This window comes from Sesamum indicum, linkage group LG9, assembly GCF_026168435.1.
Source record: "Sesamum indicum cultivar Baizhima isolate 11 linkage group LG9, ASM2616843v1, whole genome shotgun sequence".
NCBI lineage: Eukaryota > Viridiplantae > Streptophyta > Magnoliopsida > Lamiales > Pedaliaceae > Sesamum > Sesamum indicum.
Genome location: NC_142665.1, coordinates 2,809,980 through 2,836,443, shown reverse-complemented (window position 1 = coordinate 2,836,443; position 26,464 = coordinate 2,809,980). Strand labels below are relative to the sequence as shown.

Sequence of the window (26,464 nt, the reverse complement as noted above, 5' to 3'; positions counted from 1 at the left end):
ACATTAAGAAATCATAAGATAGCAAAAATTGTACATGGGCATGAAGGGTTAGTATTTAGTTGAGTTGTACGATTTTATGTGAACTGTTGATCCAAAAATAATAAATAATTATCATGAGTTCATTATATGCTTAAATAAGGTCAGTATTACTTGAATGTAAAAAGTGCATATCTTGACATTTTTTTTTGTAATTCATAAAAGAAACGAAAATGTTATGTAAATTCTCAAAATCTGGAGGTAATCCGCGTCAAACTGTAAAAAGCTAATTAGCTAATCGATTGTATTATGGACGGATATTTGGATGATGAAAGTGTAGACTGTAAATCAAACTACTAAAACACTAGATACAAAGTAATGGAAATATATAATTTATAATATATGCTAGAGGTGTGTGGCACATGATTTGTATAAATATATTTTAAATAAAACTAGTATTTATGTTCTTTTTTATGTATTAATGAAGAAGAGTTCTATCATATATATATATAATACTTGAAATAATTAATAGAGAGAGAGAATTAAAAGAAAAGTTGGAATTTTGAAAAGAAAATAATTGAACAGCTATACTAATAACAAAATAAAATTGTCAGGCTCAATTTGGTTCATTGATGTCATAATTGATTATGAGATAATTAAATTAGATAAAATGATTATGACGTTTGGACGCATAATTGCTCATAAGTAGTCAAATTTCAAAATTAATCCCATTCTCAATGTTAATGAGGAAAAAATTATAATGAACATAATAAGTAATTAGATGAGAAATAATTACATTGGGATTAAAAATTACAATAATTTTTATTAATGCGTGAATCATAAAATTAAATATTGAAATAGGGACCAAACGATACGAAAAAAATGCATTTACCCTTAAAACATAGGTTCAATATATTCAATTGCAGGACTAAACGGGCACACAATTTATAAATAGTTATGTATATACATATTAAAAAAAAAAGAACCCCAGCTGTAGACCAGGGTGAGCTGAGGGCAGTTTTGTCATTTACCATTAACTTGGGTTGTTTGTTGAAGTGGAGATTGCATGAAACTGATGTTTGAGGGGGGGCAAGAGAAGCTAGGGAGTGCCTTTGCATGCTTTGATGTTTGTACCTTGTCCCATAACAACGACATCTCTGCTTTTCTGTTTGTACCTTGTCCTATAACAACGACATCTCTACTTTTGCTCTCCGATAAATAAACAAACCAAACAGTTCTGGAGAGAGAAATCTCAGACTTAGCACTATATATCGACCGCTTCTCAATTCTTGCTTGATTCTCGCACTCTTCATCTACAGGTTATGCATGCAGTGTTGAAGCAGTTAGGGAGCCCCTGAGTACGAGTCGAGGTGGTGAGTGGGTGTTAATCTTTGTCATCATAGTTTCCGTGGGTTTTTTTTTTTTTTGTTTAATGCTTAATGTAGTGATTCATTGTGGATCGTTCGTTGTAGATTTTAATTTTTGTGAAAAGATTTTTATTGTTTGATTGTTGTTAGATTTGTGTTGTCGTGTTTATGCGTTAAATTTTCGTTTTTTCAGGTGAATTTTGTTGGATTTGGTGACTTGTTGATTTGTTTTTAGGTTCGTTGATGGGAAAAGGTGGACAAGATTATGCTAAGAGTGAAAAGTCGGGTGTTGATAGTACGGGAGGAGGGGATTGTTACGCGGTGTGGTCCAAAGATGTGAGAGAGTGCGAGGAGAAGTATCAAGTGAGCAGGGAGAGAGGATTGTCAGAGGATGACGTCGAAAAACGGAGGCAGATCTATGGGTTAAATGAGTTGGAGAAACATGAGGGGCCTTCGATTTTTAGGTTGATTCTGGATCAGTTTAATGACACTCTAGTCAGGATTTTGTTGGTCGCGGCAGTGGTTTCTTTTGTATTGGCATGGTATGATGGGGAAGAAGGCGGAGAGATGGAGATCACAGCATTCGTGGAGCCTTTGGTGATATTTTTGATATTGATTGTGAATGCCATTGTGGGGGTTTGGCAGGAGAACAATGCAGAGAAAGCACTGGACGCATTGAAGGAAATCCAGTCGGAACATGCAACTGTTATTCGTGAGGGCAGAAGGATTTCTAATTTGCCTGCAAAGGATCTAGTTCCGGGAGACATTGTGGAGTTGAGAGTGGGGGATAAAGTTCCGGCAGATATGAGGGTTATAAGCTTGATCAGCTCAACCCTTCGGGTTGAACAGGGGTCGTTGACTGGTGAGAGTGAGGCAGTTAGCAAGACTATTAAGCCTGTTGCGGAGGATGTTGATATTCAGGGGAAGAAGTGTATGGTGTTTGCTGGAACAACAGTGGTGAATGGAAATTGTATTTGTTTGGTAACTCAGACTGGAATGAAAACAGAGATAGGGAAGGTGCATTCACAGATTCATGAAGCATCCCAGAGCGATGATGATACACCTTTAAAGAAGAAGTTGAATGAGTTTGGAGAGACTTTAACTGCAATCATCGGAGCAATCTGCACTTTGGTTTGGCTGATCAACCTGAAATACTTCCTTTCATGGGACTTTGTTGACGGGCGGCCAAAGAATTTCAAGTTCTCATTTGAGAAGTGCACTTATTACTTTGAGATTGCTGTAGCATTGGCAGTTGCTGCTATTCCAGAAGGTTTACCTGCAGTTATCACAACTTGCTTGGCACTTGGCACACGCAAGATGGCTGCTAAGAATGCACTGGTTCGCAAGTTGCCTAGTGTTGAAACCCTTGGTTGCACTACTGTGATTTGCTCTGATAAGACTGGTACTCTGACTACCAATCAGATGGCAGTGACTGAGCTTGTTGCTATGGGTTCCAAGGCAAATGTTCTTCGATCTTTTACTGTGCGAGGAACTACCTATGATCCATTTGATGGGGAAATTGAAAACTGGCCTACAGGTCGGTTGGATTCTAACCTTCAAATGATTGCAAAGATTGCTGCTATTTGCAATGACGCTGATGTGGGAAAAGCTGGCCATGATACATCTGGACACTATGTGGCCAATGGAATGCCAACTGAGGCTGCACTTAAGGTACTAATTGACGTATTCAGTACACATTTTATGAGGTAAAACTATACAATACTGATTGCCATTTTAATAATTAGTTAACTATTCTTTGTGCATTCATGTAGTGGGAAGATGTGCTCAATTGTAATTTCTTGTCATATTCCTCAAAGTTTTACTGCTTTGATGTCCATTCTAATTAGGCTGTCTCAGTAGTTGATGGGACTTATAGTACCAGGTACACTAGCAAGTTCTTCAATGTGTCGTGTATTTTTCCATTACATAATTTTTGGAGATATTAGTAGTACTTTTCAGGCTATGTTTGGATCTTTCTTGGTGGTTTTGGAAATGGAGTTTTGAGAAAATGATTGCGGAATCTAATGTATGTCAGTTTTGTTTTTGTGAAAGGCATTTTCTAATGCAGATTTTTTCATTCATGCAAGTCTTTTCCTAGTTAGTCATGTTACAATAAGCTTTTATATTGTTATATATTCATATTATGTTAGTTTAATGATTGAAAGATGTAGGTATATATTTACATATTCATATATATATTTTCGTTGGTGTTATGATTTAAATATGTATCAGGATATATATCAGAAAGATATAATAGTTATAAGACATGTATAAGTGTATAGAGAGGCACAAACCAAATACACTTCCAATTTTTCAACCCCCAAAGATCAGAAAACCCAAATCTCTATACGCACTCACTATATATATATATATATAGAGAGAGAGAGAGAGAGAGAGAGAGACATGTGTGTTTAAATATTAACAAAACCAGACATAGCAAACTGCCTAAGAAGTAACTAGAGATTTGTATCTTCATGAAGCATCTGCTTGACATGATTATTCTTCAGGTTCTGGTTGAGAAAATGGGCCTTCCAAATGAATTAACTGCTGGCCCTTCTTCTGGACATGATGGTGTTTTAAGTAAGTTGTCATTCTACCATACTGAAATTCTTGTGTAAGCAGTTGATTTTCTATACTGATGTGCATGTTTCAATTGGATCACCTAAGGGTGTACCCGCAAATGGAATGAAATTGAACCTCGGATTGCCACCCTTGAGTTTGATCGTGATAGAAAATCCATGGGAGTCATCGTGAATTCTCGAACTGGGAAAAAATCACTACTTGTAAAGGTAGTTTTGCTTTTCTCTTTGCTGCTGTTCAGTTGTAGGTTCTAAGTTTTGATTAATTATTGCAGATAGTAGTATATCTATTGCTGTTTAATTTTGATAATACCTATCACGAGGACTGTCTTTCGATGTTATTTATGAATTAGCCAACTGATGGAATCTCCATGTTCTATTTCCTTGCACGAGTTCATCTATGTGAATTTTGCAAGGAGATATGTCCCAGTTACCATGTGATTATTTTCTGAGACAATATCCAGAGTGGATAACACTATAAATGGGCATCAAGTTAGTGTGTGTTGGTTTCCGCAATTAATTTCCATCTCTTTCACTTTTTCTTTTCATCTTTGTTCAGTAACTCAGGTGGTAACTGCTTCATTATGCAGGGTGCAGTCGAGACATTGTTGGCAAGGAGCTCCTTTGTGCAATTGCTTGATGGCTCTATTAGAGAACTAGATGAAAGTTCAAGGAATGCCATATTAAAAAGCCTTCATGAAATGTCGACTAGTGCATTACGAGTTCTGGGTTTTGCATACAGGGATGATCTCCTGGAATTTGCTACATATAATGGTGACGAAGACCATCCAGCCCATGAGCTCCTATTGAACCCTGGGAATTATTCCTCAATTGAGAACAAATTAATTTTTGTCGGCTTGGCTGGTTTAAGAGTAAGTTGGCTTTTTATTAATTTTTAAATTCTTCTTCCAATGCCATATTTGTTATGACATAATGGAATTGTGAATGAACTGTATGACCTTTTTTAATTTCTTAAGGACCCTCCTCGGAAAGAAGTCCCTCAGGCAATCGAGGATTGCAGAACAGCTGGTATTCGTGTTATGGTAATTACAGGAGACAACAAAGATACAGCTGAAGCAATTTGTCGTGATATTGGTGTTTTCGGACGCCATGAAAATATCAGTTCTAGGAGCTTAACAGGAAAAGATTTTATGGAGCTCACTAGTCACGACAAAGAAATGCATTTAAATCAAAGTGGAGGCCTTCTTTTCTCAAGGGCTGAACCAAGGCATAAACAAGAAATAGTGAGGTTGCTCAAGGATCTTGGTGAAGTAGTCGCAATGACTGGTGATGGAGTGAATGATGCACCTGCTCTAAAATTGGCTGATATTGGGATTGCAATGGGAATTACTGGGACTGAGGTGATTGCTTTAGAAATAAAAGTCCTGACTGAGCCATGCTATTCAATGTTAGATTTTACTATAAATCTATCTGCACTTCGCATATTGTGCAATAAACTGCTCAATGCTGCATTTCTGGTGATATAGAACTATCTTGTCACATTCTTGCTTATGTGATTATACTTGTATGAGCTCCGTATGGCAAAAGAAATGTCTTACTCTAAGCAGTATGATGCTTGTTACTCAAGGAATACACTATGCAGCTCTTTTTTGTGCTCTCACCTTGTCTCTCCTTCTAGGTTGCTAAGGAGGCTTCTGACATGGTTTTAGCAGATGATAACTTCAGCACAATCGTTGCTGCTGTTGGTGAAGGCAGATCCATTTACAATAACATGAAAGCCTTCATCAGGTCATATTTTATGCTGCCCTCTTTTTACCAATCTTTTTCATTACTTCATATATTGGAATATATAGATCCTCAGACTTTTTGCTAATGAATTCAGATTAACTTGTCAACTGTTTTACTAGATGTATGAGCCATTTTTTCTTAATTATTGGTAATTAGGAGCTATAGAAAATCATGAGGTTAAAAGTTGAACAGGTGAATGTAGTTTAAGGTAGTTTGTAATGCTGTAATTGTTATGTTAAAAGATCACACTGATGGGTTGCCCATCTTCATAATGATTTGCATTGGATCTCTGATGAGTGAGGTAATGAATTAAATAATTTGCTAGATAATGAATTCAACATATTCAAGGGGTTAGAGTTCTTATTAATGTGTTACAGTAATGATGGGGCTGAACCAAGTGAAATTGAACACTGAATTGGCTTTGATTATTGGTTTATGGATGACATTTTATGAGTTTATGGTTAGACATTGACACCTTACAGGTTAATGGTGAAAGAATTTATCAATTGACTGAATTAGCTGGACCTGACCTAGTAATTGTTGCCTGGAAAAGGCTGGGAGAAGAGTTGTTTTACCTTTCAGCTACTTCCATAATTGATATTTCATGTAATGCTTTAGTGTCAAGCTGCTAAGTAAATTGTACTTGCATTGCTGCAGATACATGATCTCCTCAAACATAGGTGAGGTCGCTTCAATATTTCTGACAGCTGCTTTAGGTATTCCAGAGGGCCTGATACCAGTGCAGCTTCTGTGGGTGAACTTGGTCACCGATGGACCACCAGCTACTGCTTTGGGCTTTAATCCACCAGACAAGGATATAATGAAGAAACCACCTAGAAGGAGTGATGACTCACTCATCAGTCCCTGGATTCTATTCCGTTATTTGGTATACCCATTATCTTCATTTCCTTTCTAATGCCACCGTCTCTCATCTCAGATTACATTTACTTATCATTGCATATATTAATGAAGGTTATTGGATCCTATGTTGGTCTAGCAACTGTTGGAGTGTTCATTATCTGGTACACTCAATCGTCTTTCCTTGGCATTGACCTTAGCGAAGATGGCCACAGCCTTGTCAAATATTCCCAGCTTGCCAAATGGGGACAATGCCAAACCTGGCAGAATTTTTCCGCTTCACCTTTCACAGCTGGGGATCAAGTGTTCAAGTTCGACAATCCATGTGACTACTTCCAGACGGGAAAAATCAAGGCTATGACGCTCTCCCTCTCTGTGCTTGTCGCCATTGAGATGTTCAATTCACTCAATGCTTTATCTGAGGATGGAAGCCTCTTATCAATGCCCCCCTGGGCAAACCTGTGGCTTCTTTTGGCAATGTCAGTATCATTTGGCTTGCATTTCTTGATCCTGTACGTGCCTTTCCTTGCTCAAATATTTGGCATTGTACCTCTAAGCCTAAATGAGTGGTTGTTGGTGTTGGCTGTGGCTTTTCCGGTAATTTTAATTGATGAGGTACTCAAGTTTGTGGGTAGATGTACAAGTGGGGTTAAAACATCAAGTGCAAGAAGATCTACAAAGCAAAAGGCAGAGTAAGGATAAAATCACCGATTTTAGCTGAGACTTTATGCATAGCTTATTTATATATTCAGGGGTTCTGGACTAGTAGAACCACTTTGGCTCTCAACACTCTTGGTTAGACATATTAGGATTTCAGGTATAGTGTTTGATAGGATGTCAGCTACTTTTGTTTTCCTATCCAGTGTTTGCCTGAAAATTGTGGGGAAAACTCATTACATTAGAGGGAAAGGGAGCAATTTTAGAGAAAACTTTCTAAATTAATTTGCTCCCTTGTAGTGTTACCTGAAATTTAGGAATATGAAATAAAACTACAGCCCTAGTCTCATCATAACCAGTAATTCAATTCGAGTCTCTAGCTTATGTTTTAACACCAGAGATAGTCATTGATCTCTCTATATTGAACTTCTGTCAATTCTTTGTTTATTAGTTGCCTTTTGGCACTTAATAATATTATTACATGAATTCTGCTTTCTGGCTTTTGGATTCTATGCATATAAATTTTCTCTCACAATAGAAGTAATAATAGGGGTCCAGTGTTGACAGGCATGGATAAGATTGTAACTATAATTATGCCAAACTCTAAATTATCTTTGTATGTACATAAGCACATACCAGTTATCAGTCATTGATGATAAGAAGAGCAACGTTCTTGCTAGGTAGGACTAATCATAACATTTAAGAAATCATCAAATCATCAGCTACAAGTTTTCTACTCAAAAAGTTGAACCGGTAATTGAACTAAAAAATAAAACAGTAATTACACTAAAACAAGAAACACAAATCCATCCATCTTTATCCCTTTTTTTTCATTTGTTTTTTCTTGACAGCAAGACTTCTGTTTCCCCAACCAAAACACAAAATTCAAAAACAATAAACCTCAAACTAACCACCAAACCCGTAAAGAGTCCTTCCCTGCCTCTTCAGAGCGTAAACTACATCCATAGCAGTTACAGTCTTCCTCCTGGCATGCTCGGTGTAGGTAACAGCATCACGTATAACGTTCTCAAGGAAGATCTTGAGAACCCCGCGCGTCTCCTCATAGATCAGCCCAGAAATCCGCTTCACGCCACCTCTCCTAGCTAGACGGCGGATGGCGGGCTTGGTGATCCCCTGAATGTTATCGCGGAGGACCTTCCTGTGCCTCTTGGCTCCTCCCTTGCCCAGCCCCTTTCCGCCTTTGCCTCGCCCAGACATTGTCTAGTGGAAATCCTAGTAAATTCACGAAATGGAACTTTCACAAACAGTTGGTGGAGATGAATTTTGAACTTCAAGCAATGGAGGCAATATTGACTACTGAGAATACGGGTGTGGGTTCATACTTTATAGGGGAAAGGGGTTTGGGGTGGATCCGGAGAATGGTGGTGAAATGAGTTTCGTAGCGTTGATTTGTTTCCGCGGACGGTGGAGATAACTCGTTCATTGCTACTGGGATCCGTGTCGTAGCTTTTGATTTTGAAGTTTGTGCCTCTTTAGGCTCTCAATAGAAGTTTTGAAATTTTCGCCTCTGTTGCTTTTGGGGTTGGTGGGAACTAAACAAGCAGAAAAAAGATGAAACTTCAAATAAAGATAGGAGTCCAATTACACTACACTTGAGATGACAATGAGTTGGGTTTGGGACGAGTTTGATAAAATTCTTCACCTGTTTAATATTTTTTAATTTAAAAATATTTGGTATCAATAAAATATTATGGGCTAACTGACAGAGGACCCAAGCCCCAAGGAGCCCACAAGAAGATATAATTGGAGAAGCCCAATGAGTAGAATTGTGGAAAGAGCGAGGAAGTCAAACCCAAGAAAGGGCCTAGCCAGGAGGTCACCCTTGTGGAGGCTAAGGGAGTGCTTACAATAATTTTTATGGAAAAAAGTTGAAAGTTATAGCAAAATCGAAAGTAAATAATATTTATAATAAAAAGTAAAAAGTAATTAAAAGTTAAATTTAGAGAGTGCTTAGCTAAATTTTTTTTAAAACTTCTCATAAGATCTTACATTTTATAAGATATATTTATGTGTTTATAAGACGTTGGATCTTAATATAAAAAGAAGCTCTGAAAATATTTGAATAAAATAAGATGTAAAAACATTTTATAATATGTTAAAACGTTTAGCATAAGTTGAAGGGCATTATTATTCCTAAAGCAATTACATGTCCGAAGACGAAGGAGTCCTACCCGCCTCACCGCAAACTAAATCCTGAAATTTTGCCTTATTCAGTTTTATAATCAAATAGACATCGGAAATCGAATATCAGTATTTTGTAAAAGATAAATATTAAAGAGTAATCAATTTGATCATTCCATAAAAAGGTTCTTTAACTAAGTTTATTTATAAAAGTGCAAATCAACTATAGTTGAGAGGCAAAAGTGTAATTACACAAAGTTACAGCCTCTAGACATCTTCCTCCCAGTGAAAACCAAAGATGAAAATATACCCCCTGATCCCTGCCGTTTTTAGTCCCTAGTCCAACATCCCGCCGCCGCCACCACCGCCACCGCCACCGCCACCGCCACCGTACCTTCCGATGGGTTACTTCGACTTGAACATACCTTACCACGAATCTGACCGCCATGCCACCGATAAATCCTCCCTAAAAGGCCGCCGCTTGAAGCTCGTTCTCAAGGCCATGGAGCTCGGCTACACTGGAGTCGCCTACAACCGCACTCTCAAAGGAGTCATGTCTGAGTCCGACCGTTGCTCCACTCCTCTCTTCCCTCTCTCTAAACTTACCCCCTCCTCAGCTGCTTTCTTCGCTGCCGTCAAGTTCCATCGCGAGCGTCTGAACGTCGCCGTTTCCTCCTATTTCCGCCAGAAAACCCGTCTCACTGTGGTCGTAGATATTTCCTCTCAAGCGTCGGCTCTCAATGCGGGGAACCCTATTCTTAGAAGCTATGATATTGTTGCTGTCAGGCCCATGAACCAGAGCGCCTTCGATCAGGCTTGTCAAGTATCAGAGGTTGGTATCTTTTGGCGAATGAGTTTATTGTTGTAATGTCCCATTGATGTTTGTTTTTGGTGTTGTACGTTTAGGTAGATATGATCACCATTGATTTCTCGGAGAAGTTGCCATTCAGGTTGAAGCAACCGATGGTTAAAGCCGCTCTTGAGGTTCCTTCTTTCTTCCGATATCTTTATCTCCTGTTATTTCAAATGTTCGGGAATTGTAGCAAGTTTATAATTCAAAGCGTACTGATGCAAATTTTGCAATATCTTCAGTTAGTTTCAGGTTGGGTTTGATTACTAATGACTTCAACTATATATCTGCTAATGCAGAATAAATTTTAATCAGTTGAATCTGGTGTGCACTTGTGACCATGATTGGGAGGGGGTTGACTCCTGGACTTTATTTTGGAGAAATAAATTCTGGAATCTATAAATTGTAATTGCAGGAAGGGTTTGAGATAAAATCATAGGGTAATTTATTTTTGATGTGAAGACATTACATTGTGTAGTAAGGCTGATGAATCCATACCTTTGCTGCGAGAATGTTGCACCATTACCTGTTCCACCTGAGTGAGCCACTCAATAAGTATTTTGTTTAACATAGATCTGGACGGTACTTGTTCAGGATAGAAAGACAAACAGAAAAAAGGATGTAAGAATGAGTGTAGACATGAACCCACCCAAATATGCCAATAGAGCACTAGAATACGAGATATTGAACTTTTGTCACTCAGAATACTCAAGGAATTGTTACAAGTGAAATTTCTTATCGTCCTTTTGGCATGGTGGATGTGATCAAGTGTCGTGGCAGGATAGCTGTGTTTGCAAACAATTAGTTGGTGAAGCTGGAAAACCACTTTCTCTTTTTCCATAGGTTGCAGAATTCTATATATGCGTACCAATTATATTCCTAAAAAACATAAAACTATAAATGAACTATCAAACATTATACATGTCTGGAGAGTCTCTTATTTGATTTATTGTTTTTAAGCGGACACATTTTTGGAAACCAACTACTCCATGTTCTCCTCATTTCCTCATCAATTCATACAAGATTTTAAACCATTTCTGGTTATAGACTTATTTTCAAGTTTTCTTTCAATCTTATAATTGCTTTCTTACATCAGATTGTCATTCTTTTATTTGTGGTTTGCCGTGTGCAAAGGTGGTCATGAAGACAAACTAATTAAGATGAAGTTTATCTCTTATCTTATGTCATTCTAGATGCAACATCACTTGATAAAAATGGGATAAAGAAATATAAGAGACAGTGACGGAACCTTCTCTGTAATTAAGGAAAAACAGGTCAATCAACATTCAACAATAGCATAAGACATCAATTTAATTTACAATAGATAAATTGGTGAAAAATCCTTCATCTTTTAATCCTTAAATATATAGTTTCATCAATGGTGTTTTCATTTGATTATAATAGCTAAGAAGATTGTGATTCTGAAAATGTGAATGAGGCACCAGGTTTTTTGAGAATTTATATTTATGGTTTCGAAGTATTTGGAGCAGCATAAGTACTAGTTTCCAAACTTCCTACCAAGGTAACATGAACCTGTCATTAATAAAGTCACAGGTGTAAGGTGCTAACCAACAGTACCTTAACTTGTTGATATTTGAAGAGTGGTTGTGAAAGATTCAAAAAGAGAATCATATTTTAAATGAAATCTCTCAGCCAGCCAAAAAATGGGACGTTTCTGCTAAATTGGACACTTCTATTTCCTTCTCTGCATTGTTGATAAACAATGGCCTATCTCCTAAATGACATTCTTTTTAGAAAAAAAACTTACCCTCTTAGAATAATGATTTAACAGTAAGTTCGAACTACTAATTTTTAAGCACAAGAGGAAAAGTAATGCAAATTTTCACCTTTTCAACTGATTGAAATCTTCATATCCATTAGAAATGAGACATCTGAACTGCGGCGATTAAGTAGATAACTACTGTTGGAAAATAGGCTAAAGAAATGTAATTTGCTCTAAGAGTAAAATGTGGTCTAAAGAAGTGGTAGGATAGTAAGCGAGGATCTTTAGTAGGGAGAAAAAAAGAAAAAAAGTGAAGGTCTTTAGTAGCTATAAAGGTCTCCATGCCAATGAGTCGCCATCATCTTTTCATAATCTGCATGAGCGTCTTTAATTTTTTTTGTTTTTTTCATAGATTTGGTGATCTTATTTACTTGACCAAACAAAATTATCTACTCAAAGTAATACAATTTTCCTTAGTGTTTGGAGGTTATATTTATGGTTGAAGCTCATGGGCAGGATTAACCCAAGTAGTTTAGTTAGGAATTTCTCTCCCATCCTATTTGATGATTTTGATTATTATTTATGCATTTTTTATGTGCAGCGTGGGGTGTACTTTGAGATCACATACTCTGGTCTTATTTCTGATACACAATCGAGAAGACAGTTGATCTCCAATTGCAAGGTGAGTATATAATCCACATTTTGCAACTTTTCTGTACAAGCAAAGGCTTGTGCATCTCTATTGTAGCTTGACTAGAATCATGTATTTGTTGAACTGCTACAACTGAAAATTCAAATGTCTTCTTGCAGTGACATGCTATAGTAGTATGTTGTATCCACAAGATTCTAGTTTGTAGACTGGTTTATAGTCGAATCTACAATGATTTCTTGTCAGGTTGTATTAGAATGTTAAATGTGGGCTTAATATGGTGCTGCATTGAGCTATAATTCTAGTATAAGTTCTAATTTCCAAATTTCCGAGACCATACAGTAGTTGCTTAGTATTCTGTTTCCCTCTGTTTGCTTTGTTAATGACGAAACATGTTTGTCTGCTTATTATTGGTGGAAAACTTCTATTTCACTGGGTAAATAATGCTAACTGCTTAAACTTTCAGCTACTTGTTGATTGGACGCGAGGGAAAAATCTAATTTTCTGCAGTGCTGCCTCTTCTGCCACTGAACTTAGAGGGCCTCAAGATGTCGCAAATTTGTTCTCTCTGCTTGGGCTCCCCATGGAACGTGCTAAAGCAGCTATTTCCAAAAATTGTAGGTATGCAAACTCGCTAATGTTATTATCTTTCAACCTTGTTTATTATTTCTGACGATTACCAGTTAACTGATCTATTTGCTTTCTGGTCAGATCTCTCCTAGCTAATGCATTAAGGAAAAAGCAATTTTACAAGGAGGCTGTTAAGGTTGAAGAAATACCATCAGGTAGACATGTTACAGCACAATCTGCATTTGATGAATGGCTCAAATGGGATCCTATTTCTAGTGGTGAGGGAGATCTGCTATTAGATGACATGGAGAAGTCTTTTGCCATTACCAACACTCTAACAAAAACTGTGAGAACTGTCAACTTTACCTCAAATATGAACGGCTTGCCTGTGCATGGCTTGCAGATCAAAGATCTATTATCTGTGGATAAGGCAGCTTTCGAGCTGCCAGATACTGATGACTTTGTGCCTGATGCCATGGAGATTGAGGAAGCTGCTGCAGTTGAAAATCCTGAAGAGCAGGATGGTGTTAATCCTTTGCATGAAGAGCAAAGCAACCTACCTGAAAATCATGGCAGCCTCAGTACTTTGCGTAAAGAGCAAGGGGGAGATATTGTATTGCCTGAAGGTCAAACTTCATCATCTAGTGAGACAAATATATATATGCCCTCTGGCTGTCAAGAATCTAAAGTTTCATCAGATTATGTTCCTGAAGAGGCAGTTGCTTTTCCGCCTCTTCAAGAAGAGGGTAAAGTTTCTTTCACTAATGCCAAGATTGACTATCAGGCTCCTAGTTCTGATGATTCTGCAATGTTGTCTTTGCCCACTTATAAGGGTACCTATGCTAATTCCGAAGAACCTGTATCAATTTCAAGTAAGAAATTGAATTACTCGGATAACTTGGAAGCAAATCATGTAGCACCTGAAATCCAATTACAAGATACCCCATCTCAAATGTATGGAGGAAATGCTTTACCTGACGGTGGACGAATTCATAATACCAAATTTGGAATGCCTATCGCTAATGATCATGCTTCTAAAGAACTTTCTAATCTCTTAAATAAATCTAGGTCCTCTGCCTTTGAAGTAGAAGACTCTACTGTGGAAAATCAATGTGATGAAGGTGTATCTGCACAGGAAGGGGTTGCACTGGACAACATTCCTGACAAAATTGACACTGGGAACAAACAAGGGTCATTCTTGGCATCATCTGATGCCTCTGCACAAGGTGTCTATGTGGAAGGTGAACAATATAGCAAAATGACCTATGGTTCTGTTAACATAGATGATATGTTGCCTGTTGAGAGATTTTTATATCCGACAACAGATTTTAATAGGCCAGTTCCAGAGGATGTGAAAGGAGAGCGGGAGCAGATAGATATTTTCACTAATTATCAAGGCCTTGGTAAACCTCGGGCAGGTATGATTTTGTTCTGTCTCTTATTCGTCTAGCATTAAAACCAACTTCCAGTAAAGTTTTATAATCATTCCGCTGCAAACCTAAAAGCCTCACTTCATCTCTGCTGAGATCTTTTCTTTTGCCTTTTATCTATTATGTGATTCTGTATGATCTGAGTTTCTATCATAATAATGTAACTAAATCCTTTAGAAATGAAATGATGTAGAAACTTTTTGGTAGTACAGACTTCGTGTTTTTCATGTATTGCAGGAAGAGAGAGAAAAAGACAAAATTCACATCGTCAACATTTCTTGTCTCCTTTCAAGCGTCTTTTGAATCCTAGGTCTTTTAAGAGGAAGTCGCGGAAGTAAAAAGCGACTAACTAGTGCGTAAGATTATCTCTGATATTTTTCTAGTATTTACTATAATTTGTGCCACAACTGAGATGTAGATCTGGTTCAGCTTCTTGATGTTCATAATTAATAGTTGCAGTATTGAATCCTTGTAGATAGGGTTCAATTATGTTTTTGAGATTTGGTACATTTCTGTGAAAAGTGTAAATCATGAGTTTTGCAAGCGCTGCTATTTCTTTTGGGACTATGAATAAAATTCCTAATGCTTACAGTTTTCCCCCTTTCATAAATGCATAACAGCTGAATGCTGCTGGTGTTGGTTGTGTATCAATGTTGATTGTGGATCTAATGTTTCTTGTACTTCTTTGTATGTATATCTTTCCTGACACTAATGTAGAATTTTTAATACTTCCTCTTAATTGGAGCTGGTTTCAAATGAATGCACAAATAATGAGACACCTACATAAATCTCCTTGAGTTTTTAATTGATACCATTTCCTTTGATTCTGAAGAAGCATCCTCTACTTGGGATGAAAAGGTCAATGCCTTCTTTGTCCCCCACATTGCCCTCTGCTGTGTGTTCTGTGAAGAAAATATCATCTTGGCAAAATGATTGAACGATATGGCAGAATGATTCAGTTGGAACACAGTTCACCTTAGATATCTTCCAGGATGAATCATCTCTCCTTATACTAGAATATGGACAATCAAGCGCAACTCTTGTTGATATATATATATATGTATGTATGTATATATAGAGAAAATAAAGAACTAAAAGGTGCAACTCTTGTTTACCAATTGATTAATTGTAATTTTTTCTCAATCTTCATCTGCCTATATATCCTGCAGAAGCACAAGGGCTCTTAATTTGAGCAGGGATGAAAATGCTTCGCCAAGGTTCTTAATTTACATGGACAGTATAAATATTCTGGGTCGCTATGTTCCCCTATATTTACTGATTTTGAGATATTTTTGTTATACTTGAGAGTTGAGTCTGCAATAAGAGAGGGATGAGATGAAGATACTCTAGTTTCAGTTAAATATTAGAATTTTACTTTGCGTTGTGTATGGCTCTTGGAAAGGCCTAAGGGAGCGGTAGGATTCATGCTATGGTCTCATCAGGTAGGAATGTGCCCAGCAACTATTCAGTGCAACTTGCGTGATGATTCTGAAGGTTTACTCATGATGAGGCCACCCTGACAGTCCTTTAATTGTTAAATATCCTAGACTTGCTGGTGAGAGCTAATGCTTTGCATGTGCCTGGGCATTTTTCTCAGGGGAAACTATATTGGTACTTTTTCTATTTCAAATGGTTACAGTGCTTGTATGTCTATTACCTGCCTCAGACATTGCCTTTTCCAACATAATAGGGATTCGTTACCATCAGGCCTTTAGTCATGAATTATGTTGCTTAGTACCCCATTGAGTTGGATCCAACTTAGTGCCTAGTCTTATTGGACCCTCTAAAATGACTATTCTTTTATTAAATAAATCTTCTCCCAGCCACTAGATGTGATTGTTTGCTGAAACCTTTGGTAGAGGGACTTTGCTTCGTCTCTTGCCGATAGCCTCTACTAGTTGTAGAAACATGGGAGTTGGGCTTTGTATTTTTCTTTTGATTTCTGATTTATTTCACAATATTGTCTAATTATCCAAATAGCATGAATATAAATTTCTCCAAATAGCATGAATATAAGAAGTTTCATAAAGCTCTTTTTCAGGGTCTGGGCAATCTCCAACTCTACTTCCTGTTAAAGTTCCTTGCTGAGTTTTTCCTTGTGGTTTCTCAACTGAACCCTCTTTTAAATCTTTTGCCAGATAGAAAGAAAGATGATTCTGTCACTAATCTCATTTGACGAAGATAATTAGTTAACAAAAATAAAGTATTATGTACGTGATATTATGCAATAGTTTATCAGTAGGAGTAATTTAGTAGCATGATAATTTGAAGTAGAATTAGTGGGAAATCCACTGCCGGCCGACAAGAACCAGCAGGCCGATCTCCCCACTTCTAGGGGCCTGTTGGTATTAGCCTTTGCTTAAATAAAGAACAAATTCAGATTCTAAGTCAAACAGTTAGCCATGACCGGAGCCGATTTCACATTATTGTATGCTGAAATCAATGATTCAGTAACATGAGAAACCAAATGATTAGTGAAAAGAGACTGGGCAATTTGTTGCTTTTACAATATAATATATGTATTATGGCTCTTAAAGCCAAACATGCTCTTTCTCATTTAGTAACATGGTTAGAAAGTCAGTAGGATGCATTTAGTAGCTAAGCTTTATGTATTAATTATTAATACAGATAATTATGATGAGATAGTCTTTTCCCTGTTTGTGGGGGCAATACCTCTGAGCTTTGTCTATTAGATCAAGCCCTTGTCCTTAAAGGAAGATGGAGAGATGGATGGTTGTGTTATATCATTTTCTTTTATAGAAGAAATATTTTTATTATAATATAAGCGCTCTTTTAAAGTTCAGTATCGTATTGAATTTTCAGTTTTGTACTGGTTTCTTTGTGCTGATACACATGAATTCTTGTGGAGAGGAGCTTTCATGGCATCCATTTTGTACTAACCATGCGGGTGTGTGAACCATAGGTCTTTATCTGTTTGATAGAAGATCATCTAGTATAATTTTAACAGTTTACAGCTTCACTTAATTAGCAAACAAATGGTTATTCAATTCTTGTTGACAGTAAGATGACCACTTCGTACTATCCAAAAGGCGTTTTTGCTATTGTATGTGTATATATGATCATGTTATAAAATAAAATACTGATATTAACAACCCACCGTTTTACTAGTGCTCTAGTGAGGGACATTTTATGATTCAAATTGAGTTAATCAAGACTTTATGCACTTAAAAGATTAAAAGTTGTATGTATTTTCTTTCCAACTACAACAAGGTAAAGACGCGAAAAGGGCAATCTTGTAAATTTCTTCTCTGGAGACTACTAACTCAGAACCATCTAATCATATTAGACGGCTGCCAATCATAATTTTCTCATTCATCTCCACTCATTCTCACCATCAATGCTATGGACGTTCAATCACTAGGCTTTAGATCTTCCTTTCACTACAAAAGCACCACTAATCCTTTCCCCAGGTCTTCTAGAGCCATCAGTTTTCTTACACAGTGATTAGTTACTGTAGGAACTCATTATATTTGCTTGTTTTAGAGTGCTTCATTACTGTCCACATTGACCTCTGTTATCTAAGCCACTACTTGAACGAAAAAAGTGCCTTAAGTGGACTAGGAATTACTGACTTTTGTGGCTGTGGGATTTTGGCACAATGGTACTAATTAGAAGCTGACATTTCATGCACTTGGAGTGAATATCCTAATTCATAAGATGGTAATATTTTCTTTAGTAATAATTCTTGAATAAGTAGTTATACAAAGCAATCATCGAACAAGAGCTCCTAACACATGTAAAAATATCTGCGGAGCCCTTTTAGGATCGATTAATAAGATAATTAAGGCATCAGATTTGCTGAGAATGCATCAAGAAAATTGATCCAGTTATCGTCCTCCTCCTCATCTTCCTCCACGCCTGTATGATGATCCCATTGACTTTGAGGCATCTTCTCTATCTCATCGTTCCTCGCGAACCTTCCTCTGATGCGTGGTCTGCTGTCTGCTAAAGTCTTCCGACATTCATACTGCTCGACAAGTAACATGAAAAGAGTTAGGAACACCAGTAACGGAAAGGGACATGACAGATGTGCGAGTAGCAGACACGTGCAAGATATGTGCACATTGAGTGCTATGCAATCCGATGATATGTGGTGCACGTTACATGTGACTTTGACATCTTCTAGGTGAAGTAGTGATAATATACTCTCACTATTCTTTCTCATTTTCTCCATTTGTATCTTAGGTGAATTGTTTCGTTACCGCCTGAAATTCATGTTTGTTCTGCATTTTGTTCTTGTCACTGAGAGGAAGTAACAAAGGAAATATTGCAAGTGGTTTGGATTAACCTTGATCTTCTTATTGAAATTCCTGAGGTTTCTCTTGCTTCTATATCTCTCTATCCTTTCTTTCTTCTCCTCAGGACTGTACGGGCTGGCTCTGTTCATGCTCTCTATTATACTGCTCTCGTTCCCTAACGGGCTGTTTGCCCGTTGACTGTGTTGGCCGAGGTTTACTCCCTGTCACGCCAATATTTGCAAATTATATATCCTCATGACAAAAACTGCATGAAAAAACTAGTAGATTTCCACTGAATGCATGAAAAGTTACCTGTAAATCACCGGTGCTCAGAGCCTTCCTGACGGAGCTCGTCTCTGCTTCAAAGTATCCTGGTGGCGATGCATTCATTGGGGAATAGACTTCTGAATTCTTCTGAAGGGAGTGGCTGCTGACGCTCCTCTGGATTAAAGTTGGACTGCATGTTCCATAGCTAGTTATTGAACTGGGAGAGCCACCATAGCTGCTGCACCCGCTGCTCGTGTGGCCGAGCTCTGACCTCAATGCCGACAGGGAGTCGAGCTCAGCGGGGATGGCGAGAGGGGGGAGGTATAGTGGAGGTGATGGGAATGTTGGGTGGGTGGTGATGGTTGTGGTGTCTGGGAATGGGAACTGGCCTTGGAACTCTGAGGAGTAGTGGTCATAAGGATAGGGAAGTCCATTGCTGTTGTGTCCAAACATGCTTTGTGTCTCAGGGGTTTTGCCAAGGTTTTGGTTGAGAGAGAGACAGAGAGAGGAATAAAGGGAAGATGAAATGGAAAGGAAGGGGTTGATTTGATAAAAACCAATAAACACATGAGCACTCTACTTAAAGCGGGAGGGTAAGCTGGGGGATGACGTGGACGATGACGTCATAGTTCTGGAGGGAGTTGACCTCCAAATGTCTCTTGTCACCCGGGAGGATACGTTGGCCTACCTGCACTACACTACACTACTAATCCCATGGAGTACTTCTTGATGTGGGTGGGGTTGGGGGGTAGGGAGAGATAATCAGCACTTTTGCACCAAGAATTGGAGAGTTGCTAATCAAGGACAACGACTCTTGACAGAAGGGACTCATTTTTCATGCATGCCCATGCCCTTCATCTCTCCTACAGTAGCAGCATTCTCTAACATGATCTCTTTCTTTCTTGGGAACAATCCTATCTAGTGAAGAACCATATAGCCCTGTTAAGAGTAATTACAGGAGTCGCAATCCCCCAAGCGTGTGAAGGGGGACTTCCCACACTTAAATTGTGTTTGACTAAATTTATTTTTATAATATTTTACATCATCATTACGATCATCAAACTATTAGGAAGTCCTAAGTTTCACAATTTCAACCTACAAACAACAGTTCAATCAGAACGATTCGTTACTTTCAATAATTTAAGGATGTTAGTGTTTGAAAATATTTATCACAGTATTTATTGAAACAAACAAAAATTGTTACAGTTGCGTCAAAACAAAAGTATTACACTAGCTAACTTGTGAAGATAAAGATGCTCAAAAGAAACTGCTATGCTCATCTCCCATCTTGATTCTATAAACTATATACAATGATGATGGAAAATTCTATTCTTTCTATTTTCATCTATTACTCCATTTGATTTTCTATCTTTTTTCCTTGGTTTATGTGGTAGAGTTAGTTCATTTATGCATGCTATATATATAAATATACACACATTGCATGTGTCTTTGTCTTGGTTCTTTTAAAAATCTAAAGCTATTAAATCTTGGAGATTTTCAAAGAGCAATTATGAAATGTGTCTATATGTGTGTGTGTTTATATATATAAATAAATTAAATCAGTCAAGAATGTGCTATTGAAGAAAGCACTATGAATATTGAATGCTGGTGCTATGACCTCTTTCTCTAATTTGCGCTTTTTATGTGTGCATAATAATAATTTTTTATTTTAATTACATCTGACTGAATCAAATCCATCACATTAAAAAATTATTATATTTATTATTTGTTTAATGAATTTTTTAAAATTTATATTACATATAATAAATATATTGTATTTATTATATAATTAATTTTAAATTTGATTTGAGTTAGAATTTTTGGTATATAATAATCAGAAAGTGCCTCGATGGGATCCATATGCCTAACTTGCAACTTGTCAACAATATTATAAGATGTCCCCACCACTTATATAGTTTAGAAAAATAAAAAAATGTACATGTAATGAATACCCCATGTGGGAGGCACATTAACATACATATATACCATAATACTCAATCATTTATCATAGGTTTTAGGCCACTAATCATTATTAGAGTGACATAATAAGACTGATTAATAGTATCTTAATTAATTTTAAGATAAAATATACTTTGCTTCGTCACGTAACAATTACCATCTAAATTAATAAATGTAACACTTACCCCACAATTAAATTTTTAATACATTGCCCTTATATTTTATATATATATATATATATATATTTAGTTCCAAAAAATTATTTTTTTAGTAATTTTGTATTTTAAATTTAATTAATTTTTTTAATTGAAAAAATATTTTTATTTATAATAAAGTAAAATATAATTAGTGAGTTAAATAGTTTGAATTTATCATTTACAGACTCAAAAAGTCAACTAATGAATGAATACAATAAATAAACAAAAAATTTCATGAAAAGATTTTATTCATTTTGTAATAAAATTAAGTTATTAACTATTTATTTTTTTAGATAAAAATAAATATTTAAATATTGGTTTTTTTAACATATTTTTTGAAAAATATGATAAAATATATTTATTTATTTATTTTAAAAATACTTAACTTTTAGTTAAGTATATATATATATATATATATATTTGTCAATTTCTTTTAAGAAGCATAAATGAGTTGTTGGTTATATTATATTTATTGTATATCTACTATATATATTAATTTATACTCCACTGTTAATGTAAATTCTTTACTTATTAAAAAAATTAATTTAGTTATAATTTAATATGCAAAAAACTAAAATATTATATTGAAAATAATAAATCTGTTCAAGGTATGAGGGGCATTTTGGCCAACCAAGGGGAGAAGTGTTATATTTATTAATTTAGAGGGATAAATATTACATGACGAATAGTTAGAGGCAAAGTGTATTTTACCCTTAATTTTAAGTATAAATATTGTTAGTGATGTCATTTAATTTGTAGACGTTAATATTGTCTGATTGTTGACTACTTTAATTATATCGTTATATGTCTAATTCAAGACAAGTCCATATCATGGTATATGCTCTTTTACATGACTCCACACCACTAATGAATTGTACTAGTGTTCTTCATTACATTGCTTTGTGGGTCCCCCCCTATTATTATAGTTTGGTCGAAGAAAAATTAAGTGATAATTTCAATATTTTTAATTAATGACAAGAATTTTTTATTTTACTAGTGCCAATTGTTTCATAAAATTTTGTCACTATGGGAAGAATTAATGACAATTTTTGTTTTAATAAAGTTATCACTAAAAAGTTCAAAACAATTATGGCATAGTGATAACCTATTATTCCTTGTTACGCTATTTATGTTGTTATTATAAATGTATCATTAATTATTTATAGTGATAATATATATGTTGGAATAAGATCAAAATTATTGTTTAATATGCATTTTTAGTCGCAATTTTAAAATTATTAATTAATATTTATCACCATTTTATATTTTGCTGTAGTGCTTGGCTATAGTTGATATATTAAACAATCATTTCATCTAAAAATTTAAATTACATGTGAAACATTTACTTCATAAATAGGTGACAATGAGATTCAAATTCAAAATTTTATTTGGTCTGATTTTGATATCATGTTAAACAATCATCTCATTTAAAAGCTTAAATTGATATTAATATCTCAGTAAAGCACACTCTCAAACAATGTCTAAACACAATTGAGATGTCAATTATGCTTATGATTGATGCAAGAAAAAATAGTGCTCGGCTTCAATTGAGGTACAAAATAATGAAATAATTCAAGAGAGTACAAATGAGTGAAATGGAATGTGGAATTACTAGTTTTTTGTGCACAAATGAGGAATTGCAGTTGAAGTATAAAGTGTGAACTTCAAGTAAAAAATGACATTGTTATCCTAGCTAAAAGTTGTAGTATTATAGGTGAAACTTGTCGTATGAATAAAAGCTTGTCATCTCTTGTTGTGGGGCTCCCAATTTAAAGGAACTTTTCAAATGGTTGGATAAAATTGAATCCCTTATGGATTTGGTGGAGGATTACCATAAATTTAGTGGATTAAAATGGTTAGATAAAATTGAATTTCTATGAATTCGGTGGAGGATTATCTCCGGGTAGTTGGAGACTTGCAATTCTCAAGGACGGTTCGAGTCTGTTGCAGATGAGGGTATATTCTGGGGATAAAGATGCTAGGTCGTTGTGTAGACGCCTTCCCCATCTAGAGTAGCTTTTGGGTTTAGAGGTTACTTTTGGCTGGAAGCGCCACATGTCTCCATGAGGTGGTTGGTTCTTAATTGATTCTATAGAGTGTGTCTTCAGAGGTTCGTGGATGCCATCTAACTCATCCATGGACACCACGTGGTATGGACTTCTACTTGGACTAGGGGATACTAGGCCCTAAAACTTCTTTGTCAGCCTATGAGGCCCTCTTGAATTTGAGCCTTCTCGAATCTATATCGCTTGGACCACTTTAGGTTGATTTACTTTCTAGGAGCACTTGACTCTTATATCTTTTTGAGCTTCAGCGATTTTTTTTGGAATTAATTGAGCATATTTGAATCACTCTATTTTTATAGTTATAAATGATAATAATTCATTAACATTACCTAAATATTTAAAAAGTCAACTTAGAAAAATAAAGGAAAAAAGAATTAGTCATTTTACGTAGCATTAGCGCAGGGGCACCTTTAGAGCATTGCAAAAACATAGTGCCAAAATTTAGTAAAAGCACTACATAGTAATGTCGGATCGACAGAATATTTCTAGTGTTAATTTGTAATATGCAAATGACACATGTTGAAAGATAATTAATAATTAATTACACTTGTTTCAATAATATCCATCGACATTTATTTCAGTAATTTTGCGGCATCTCTCTTTTCATCATGATGAGTATTTTGAATGCGTGTAAGAATGCACCATATAATATATTACGTGTAGTCTCTATCACAAAAGGGACCCCAACTCCACCCCCACCTCTTATGTCCAATTTTGAAATTTTTTTAAGTTAATTACGTTGATATTATTTGCGATTAGGTCCCGTATCTTTAATTATATTAATATTCTTAGCTTTTTGCAAAATTATATATACATCTTTTAAAGGGTTTTTTTTGTAAGTTTTTGCTTTTTGAAGTAAATTAGAACGATAACCTTAAAAGTTGTACTTATCATTTTTCAAATGATTGTGAATGTTTATACAAGAGTAAGTCACAACGAGCTCCTTTTGAAATTTGACATAATTATAAATACCTCATAATGTTTGATATAATCTTATATAATGCGGGTATGAAAATGTCAACTTTGTCCTTGCTAGTAATTTTTTTTTAAAAGCTGATGAGGTGAAATCTCTTTTTTGGCCTTATACTTCATAAAAAAAATTTAGAAATAAATAAAACTATTTTATAGTTTACAAAGGCGTTTTGACTAGTTCACTATAAAAAAAATGGAAGAAAACCTAATGAGACTAATAAAATGGCTAGTTGTTAGCCGAACGTTAAAATCTGATGGAGCATTGATAATTTTTCAAACAATTCAAAAGTATTTGTATATGTCAAATTTTAGAGAAACTCGTTAAATTTACCCTTTATATAATAATGTGACCAAAAATTTTATATACATAGAATGTGAAAATTGTCAAAATTTAAAAATTAAGTTATCATTTAGAGGGTTATTGGATGAGCTTATAAGCTCTATTATAAAATATTTCATAAGATGTTCTAAAGCCTATAAACTCTTTAAGAGCTATTAGAAACTTATAAAGATGAAGTAAGCACATTAGGCCCTTATTTTTCTCATATGACCTTTTAAGCTCATCAATGTTTTACATTTAGAAGATATAAATATCTTGGTCTTTTGTTAGTATTTCACTTTGACATTTTCTCTTTCAAGGAGAAATATTTATTTAATAATTTTATACATAACCAACTATATTAATTATGTACAATTACCAATAAATTGTTGATTTAGGTGAGTTGGATCTTAAGGCAGATTTTTATCAACGAGAACGTTTCGAAATCTCTGAATGATGCTTGTTGGAAGTGGTTTAACTCATGAGGACATATGCGTGAAAACAATAATAATAATGTATAATTATAATATCGATAAAAAAAATTAATTTTCTCTCTAAATTAAAATATTTTCCAACTTTAATCACAAAATATAAATATATAAAACGGATATCACCCAATTACATCTATACTATATATATATATATATGTGTGTGTGTGTGTGTGATAAAGAAAAAATGTGTTATCGATCCGAAGTGGGAGTTTTGCCACTGCTGCACTAATTTTTATGGTTCCAAAAATGCGTTTCAGCTACTTATTCAACTTTTTAAATTTTACATTAAATTAACTGTTCAATTAATATTTTTTATTTTTATTATTATATAACGCAAAAATAACAAAAAATTTGAACTAGCACTGATCTGGAGAAGGGGGTCCTCAAGAATCCTCGAGATCACTTGAAAAGTGTTATATATATATATATATATATATATATATGCATGCATGCATTGGGTGTGTAAATTAATAAAATGATGGGGGTTGTGACTTGTGAAGAAAGTAAAAGTAAGAAATGAAGGGAGTGTGGATCGACGTTTCGTTCGGGGGTTGGTTAAGTACCGATTCTGAGTCCAAGAATTGCAACAGTTTCTGGGTGCAATTACGATTTCCACCAACACCCATTTCGATTCTGTTCTGTACTGGAAAAGCAGTGCGCAGATACTTGTGTCCATCGGTCGCCCCTCTCCCCTTGCCCCTTGGAATCAACATTCCTATATATACATATATAAATTGGTTTTGCATGTACTATGAATATATATGCAACATGAATTGTCAACTCATGTTGCTATATTCTTTCTATTTAAGGGAAAAAGGTGAGCGGGGGGAGTGGCTTTCTGGAGACGACGTTTCGTTTCTTCATTGGTTGATGATCCATATAGATATATGTGTTGCATGTGTTTTACGTGTTCGTATCACTTATCGTTTGAGGTTGAATGTTGTTATATTCATGATGTGGGTTTGAATTTTTGTTGAAGCGTCTAATGGAACTGAACGTACTTTCTGACTTGTCTCTTGATTCTTATACGGTTAGATTCCGATTTTTTGGAACCGTAAAATTAGTTATAAGGAACTCTAAGCTAACAACGCACAAAGTGTGAGTTGCTGCTTCTACTTTCCCATTAGTGTAACAAAAAAAAAATTAAAAAAAATAGCATTAAATGATATTTTTATTGTGATTTATTAATTATTTTTTAAATAATACCATGGGAATAAATCATTATTTTTTTAATCACTTTTTGTTTAAACTTAGATGAAATTCACAAGTCAAGTTTACATATGGATATGACATTATCCTTAAGACCTCAATAAAGGATTAAGGTGGGATAGATTAAACTGAGGATATGTAGTGATATGATAAAATTATATTAAGTTTATTCAAA

At 35.4% G+C, this 26,464-nt stretch overlaps 4 protein-coding genes across 7 annotated transcripts; 2 read left to right on the top strand and 2 right to left on the bottom strand.

Annotated features, from left to right (window-relative positions):
* The first annotated feature begins 1,135 nt into the window (after positions 1 to 1,135).
* LOC105170360 (calcium-transporting ATPase 4, endoplasmic reticulum-type) lies at positions 1,136 to 7,672 on the top strand. 2 transcript variants are annotated; one of them, XM_011091094.3, is made up of 9 exons: positions 1,136 to 1,349; positions 1,579 to 3,014; positions 3,851 to 3,923; positions 4,011 to 4,132; positions 4,513 to 4,794; positions 4,900 to 5,283; positions 5,562 to 5,671; positions 6,329 to 6,557; positions 6,644 to 7,672. In XM_011091094.3, exons 2-9 carry the CDS (start codon positions 1,587 to 1,589, stop codon positions 7,223 to 7,225), a joined length of 3,210 nt encoding a protein of 1,069 aa, XP_011089396.1. In that variant the 5' UTR covers positions 1,136 to 1,349; positions 1,579 to 1,586; the 3' UTR covers positions 7,226 to 7,672. The 2 variants fall into 2 exon arrangements, with proteins under 2 accessions (XP_011089396.1, XP_011089395.1); XM_011091093.3 differs by having other exon boundaries at positions 1,137 to 1,349; positions 1,537 to 3,014.
* A 167-nt stretch (positions 7,673 to 7,839) lies between these two features.
* On the bottom strand, positions 7,840 to 8,730 carry LOC105170359 (histone H4). The gene has a single exon (XM_011091092.3). The coding sequence runs from the start codon at positions 8,402 to 8,404 to the stop codon at positions 8,093 to 8,095; it is 312 nt and encodes a 103-aa protein (XP_011089394.1). The 5' UTR covers positions 8,405 to 8,730; the 3' UTR covers positions 7,840 to 8,092.
* An 822-nt stretch (positions 8,731 to 9,552) lies between these two features.
* GAF1 (Polymerase/histidinol phosphatase-like protein) lies at positions 9,553 to 15,145 on the top strand. Of its 3 annotated transcripts, XM_011091090.3 has the most exons (7): positions 9,553 to 10,160; positions 10,235 to 10,312; positions 12,503 to 12,583; positions 13,017 to 13,171; positions 13,262 to 14,361; positions 14,446 to 14,538; positions 14,788 to 15,145. In XM_011091090.3, exons 1-7 carry the CDS (start codon positions 9,729 to 9,731, stop codon positions 14,886 to 14,888), a joined length of 2,040 nt encoding a protein of 679 aa, XP_011089392.1. In that variant the 5' UTR covers positions 9,553 to 9,728; the 3' UTR covers positions 14,889 to 15,145. The 3 variants fall into 3 exon arrangements, with proteins under 3 accessions (XP_011089392.1, XP_011089391.1, XP_088740802.1); XM_011091089.3 differs by having other exon boundaries at positions 9,554 to 10,160; positions 13,262 to 14,538; XM_088884676.1 differs by having other exon boundaries at positions 10,020 to 10,160; positions 10,239 to 10,312; positions 13,262 to 14,538.
* Positions 15,146 to 18,212: 3,067 nt separating this feature from the next.
* LOC105170829 (uncharacterized) lies at positions 18,213 to 19,749 on the bottom strand. Its single transcript, XM_011091750.3, has 3 exons — positions 19,122 to 19,749; positions 18,860 to 19,030; positions 18,213 to 18,538 (listed from the first exon to the last, which is right to left on the bottom strand). Exons 1-3 carry the CDS (start codon positions 19,527 to 19,529, stop codon positions 18,353 to 18,355), a joined length of 765 nt encoding a protein of 254 aa, XP_011090052.1. The 5' UTR covers positions 19,530 to 19,749; the 3' UTR covers positions 18,213 to 18,352.
* Between the last annotated feature and the right edge of the window lie 6,715 nt (positions 19,750 to 26,464).

Bases quoted from the DNA above. Each gene is read 5' to 3' on its own strand.
- LOC105170360 (XM_011091094.3), top strand. From the start codon at position 1,587: ATGGGAAAAGGTGGACAAGATTATGCTAAGAGTGAAAAGTCGGGTGTT. The intron at 3,015-3,850 runs GTACTAATTGAC...ATTATTCTTCAG, and splicing joins CAACTGAGGCTGCACTTAAG to GTTCTGGTTGAGAAAATGGG. The intron at 4,795-4,899 runs GTAAGTTGGCTT...TAATTTCTTAAG, and splicing joins TCGGCTTGGCTGGTTTAAGA to GACCCTCCTCGGAAAGAAGT.
- LOC105170359 (XM_011091092.3), bottom strand. From the start codon at position 8,404: ATGTCTGGGCGAGGCAAAGGCGGAAAGGGGCTGGGCAAGGGAGGAGCC.
- GAF1 (XM_011091089.3), top strand. From the start codon at position 9,729: ATGGGTTACTTCGACTTGAACATACCTTACCACGAATCTGACCGCCAT. The intron at 10,313-12,502 runs GTTCCTTCTTTC...TTTTATGTGCAG, and splicing joins TGGTTAAAGCCGCTCTTGAG to CGTGGGGTGTACTTTGAGAT. The intron at 13,172-13,261 runs GTATGCAAACTC...CTTTCTGGTCAG, and splicing joins GCTATTTCCAAAAATTGTAG to ATCTCTCCTAGCTAATGCAT.
- LOC105170829 (XM_011091750.3), bottom strand. From the start codon at position 19,529: ATGTTTGGACACAACAGCAATGGACTTCCCTATCCTTATGACCACTAC. The intron at 19,031-19,121 runs GTAACTTTTCAT...TTGGCGTGACAG, and splicing joins TGAGCACCGGTGATTTACAG to GGAGTAAACCTCGGCCAACA. The intron at 18,539-18,859 runs GTTAATCCAAAC...CTTGTCGAGCAG, and splicing joins ATTTCAATAAGAAGATCAAG to TATGAATGTCGGAAGACTTT.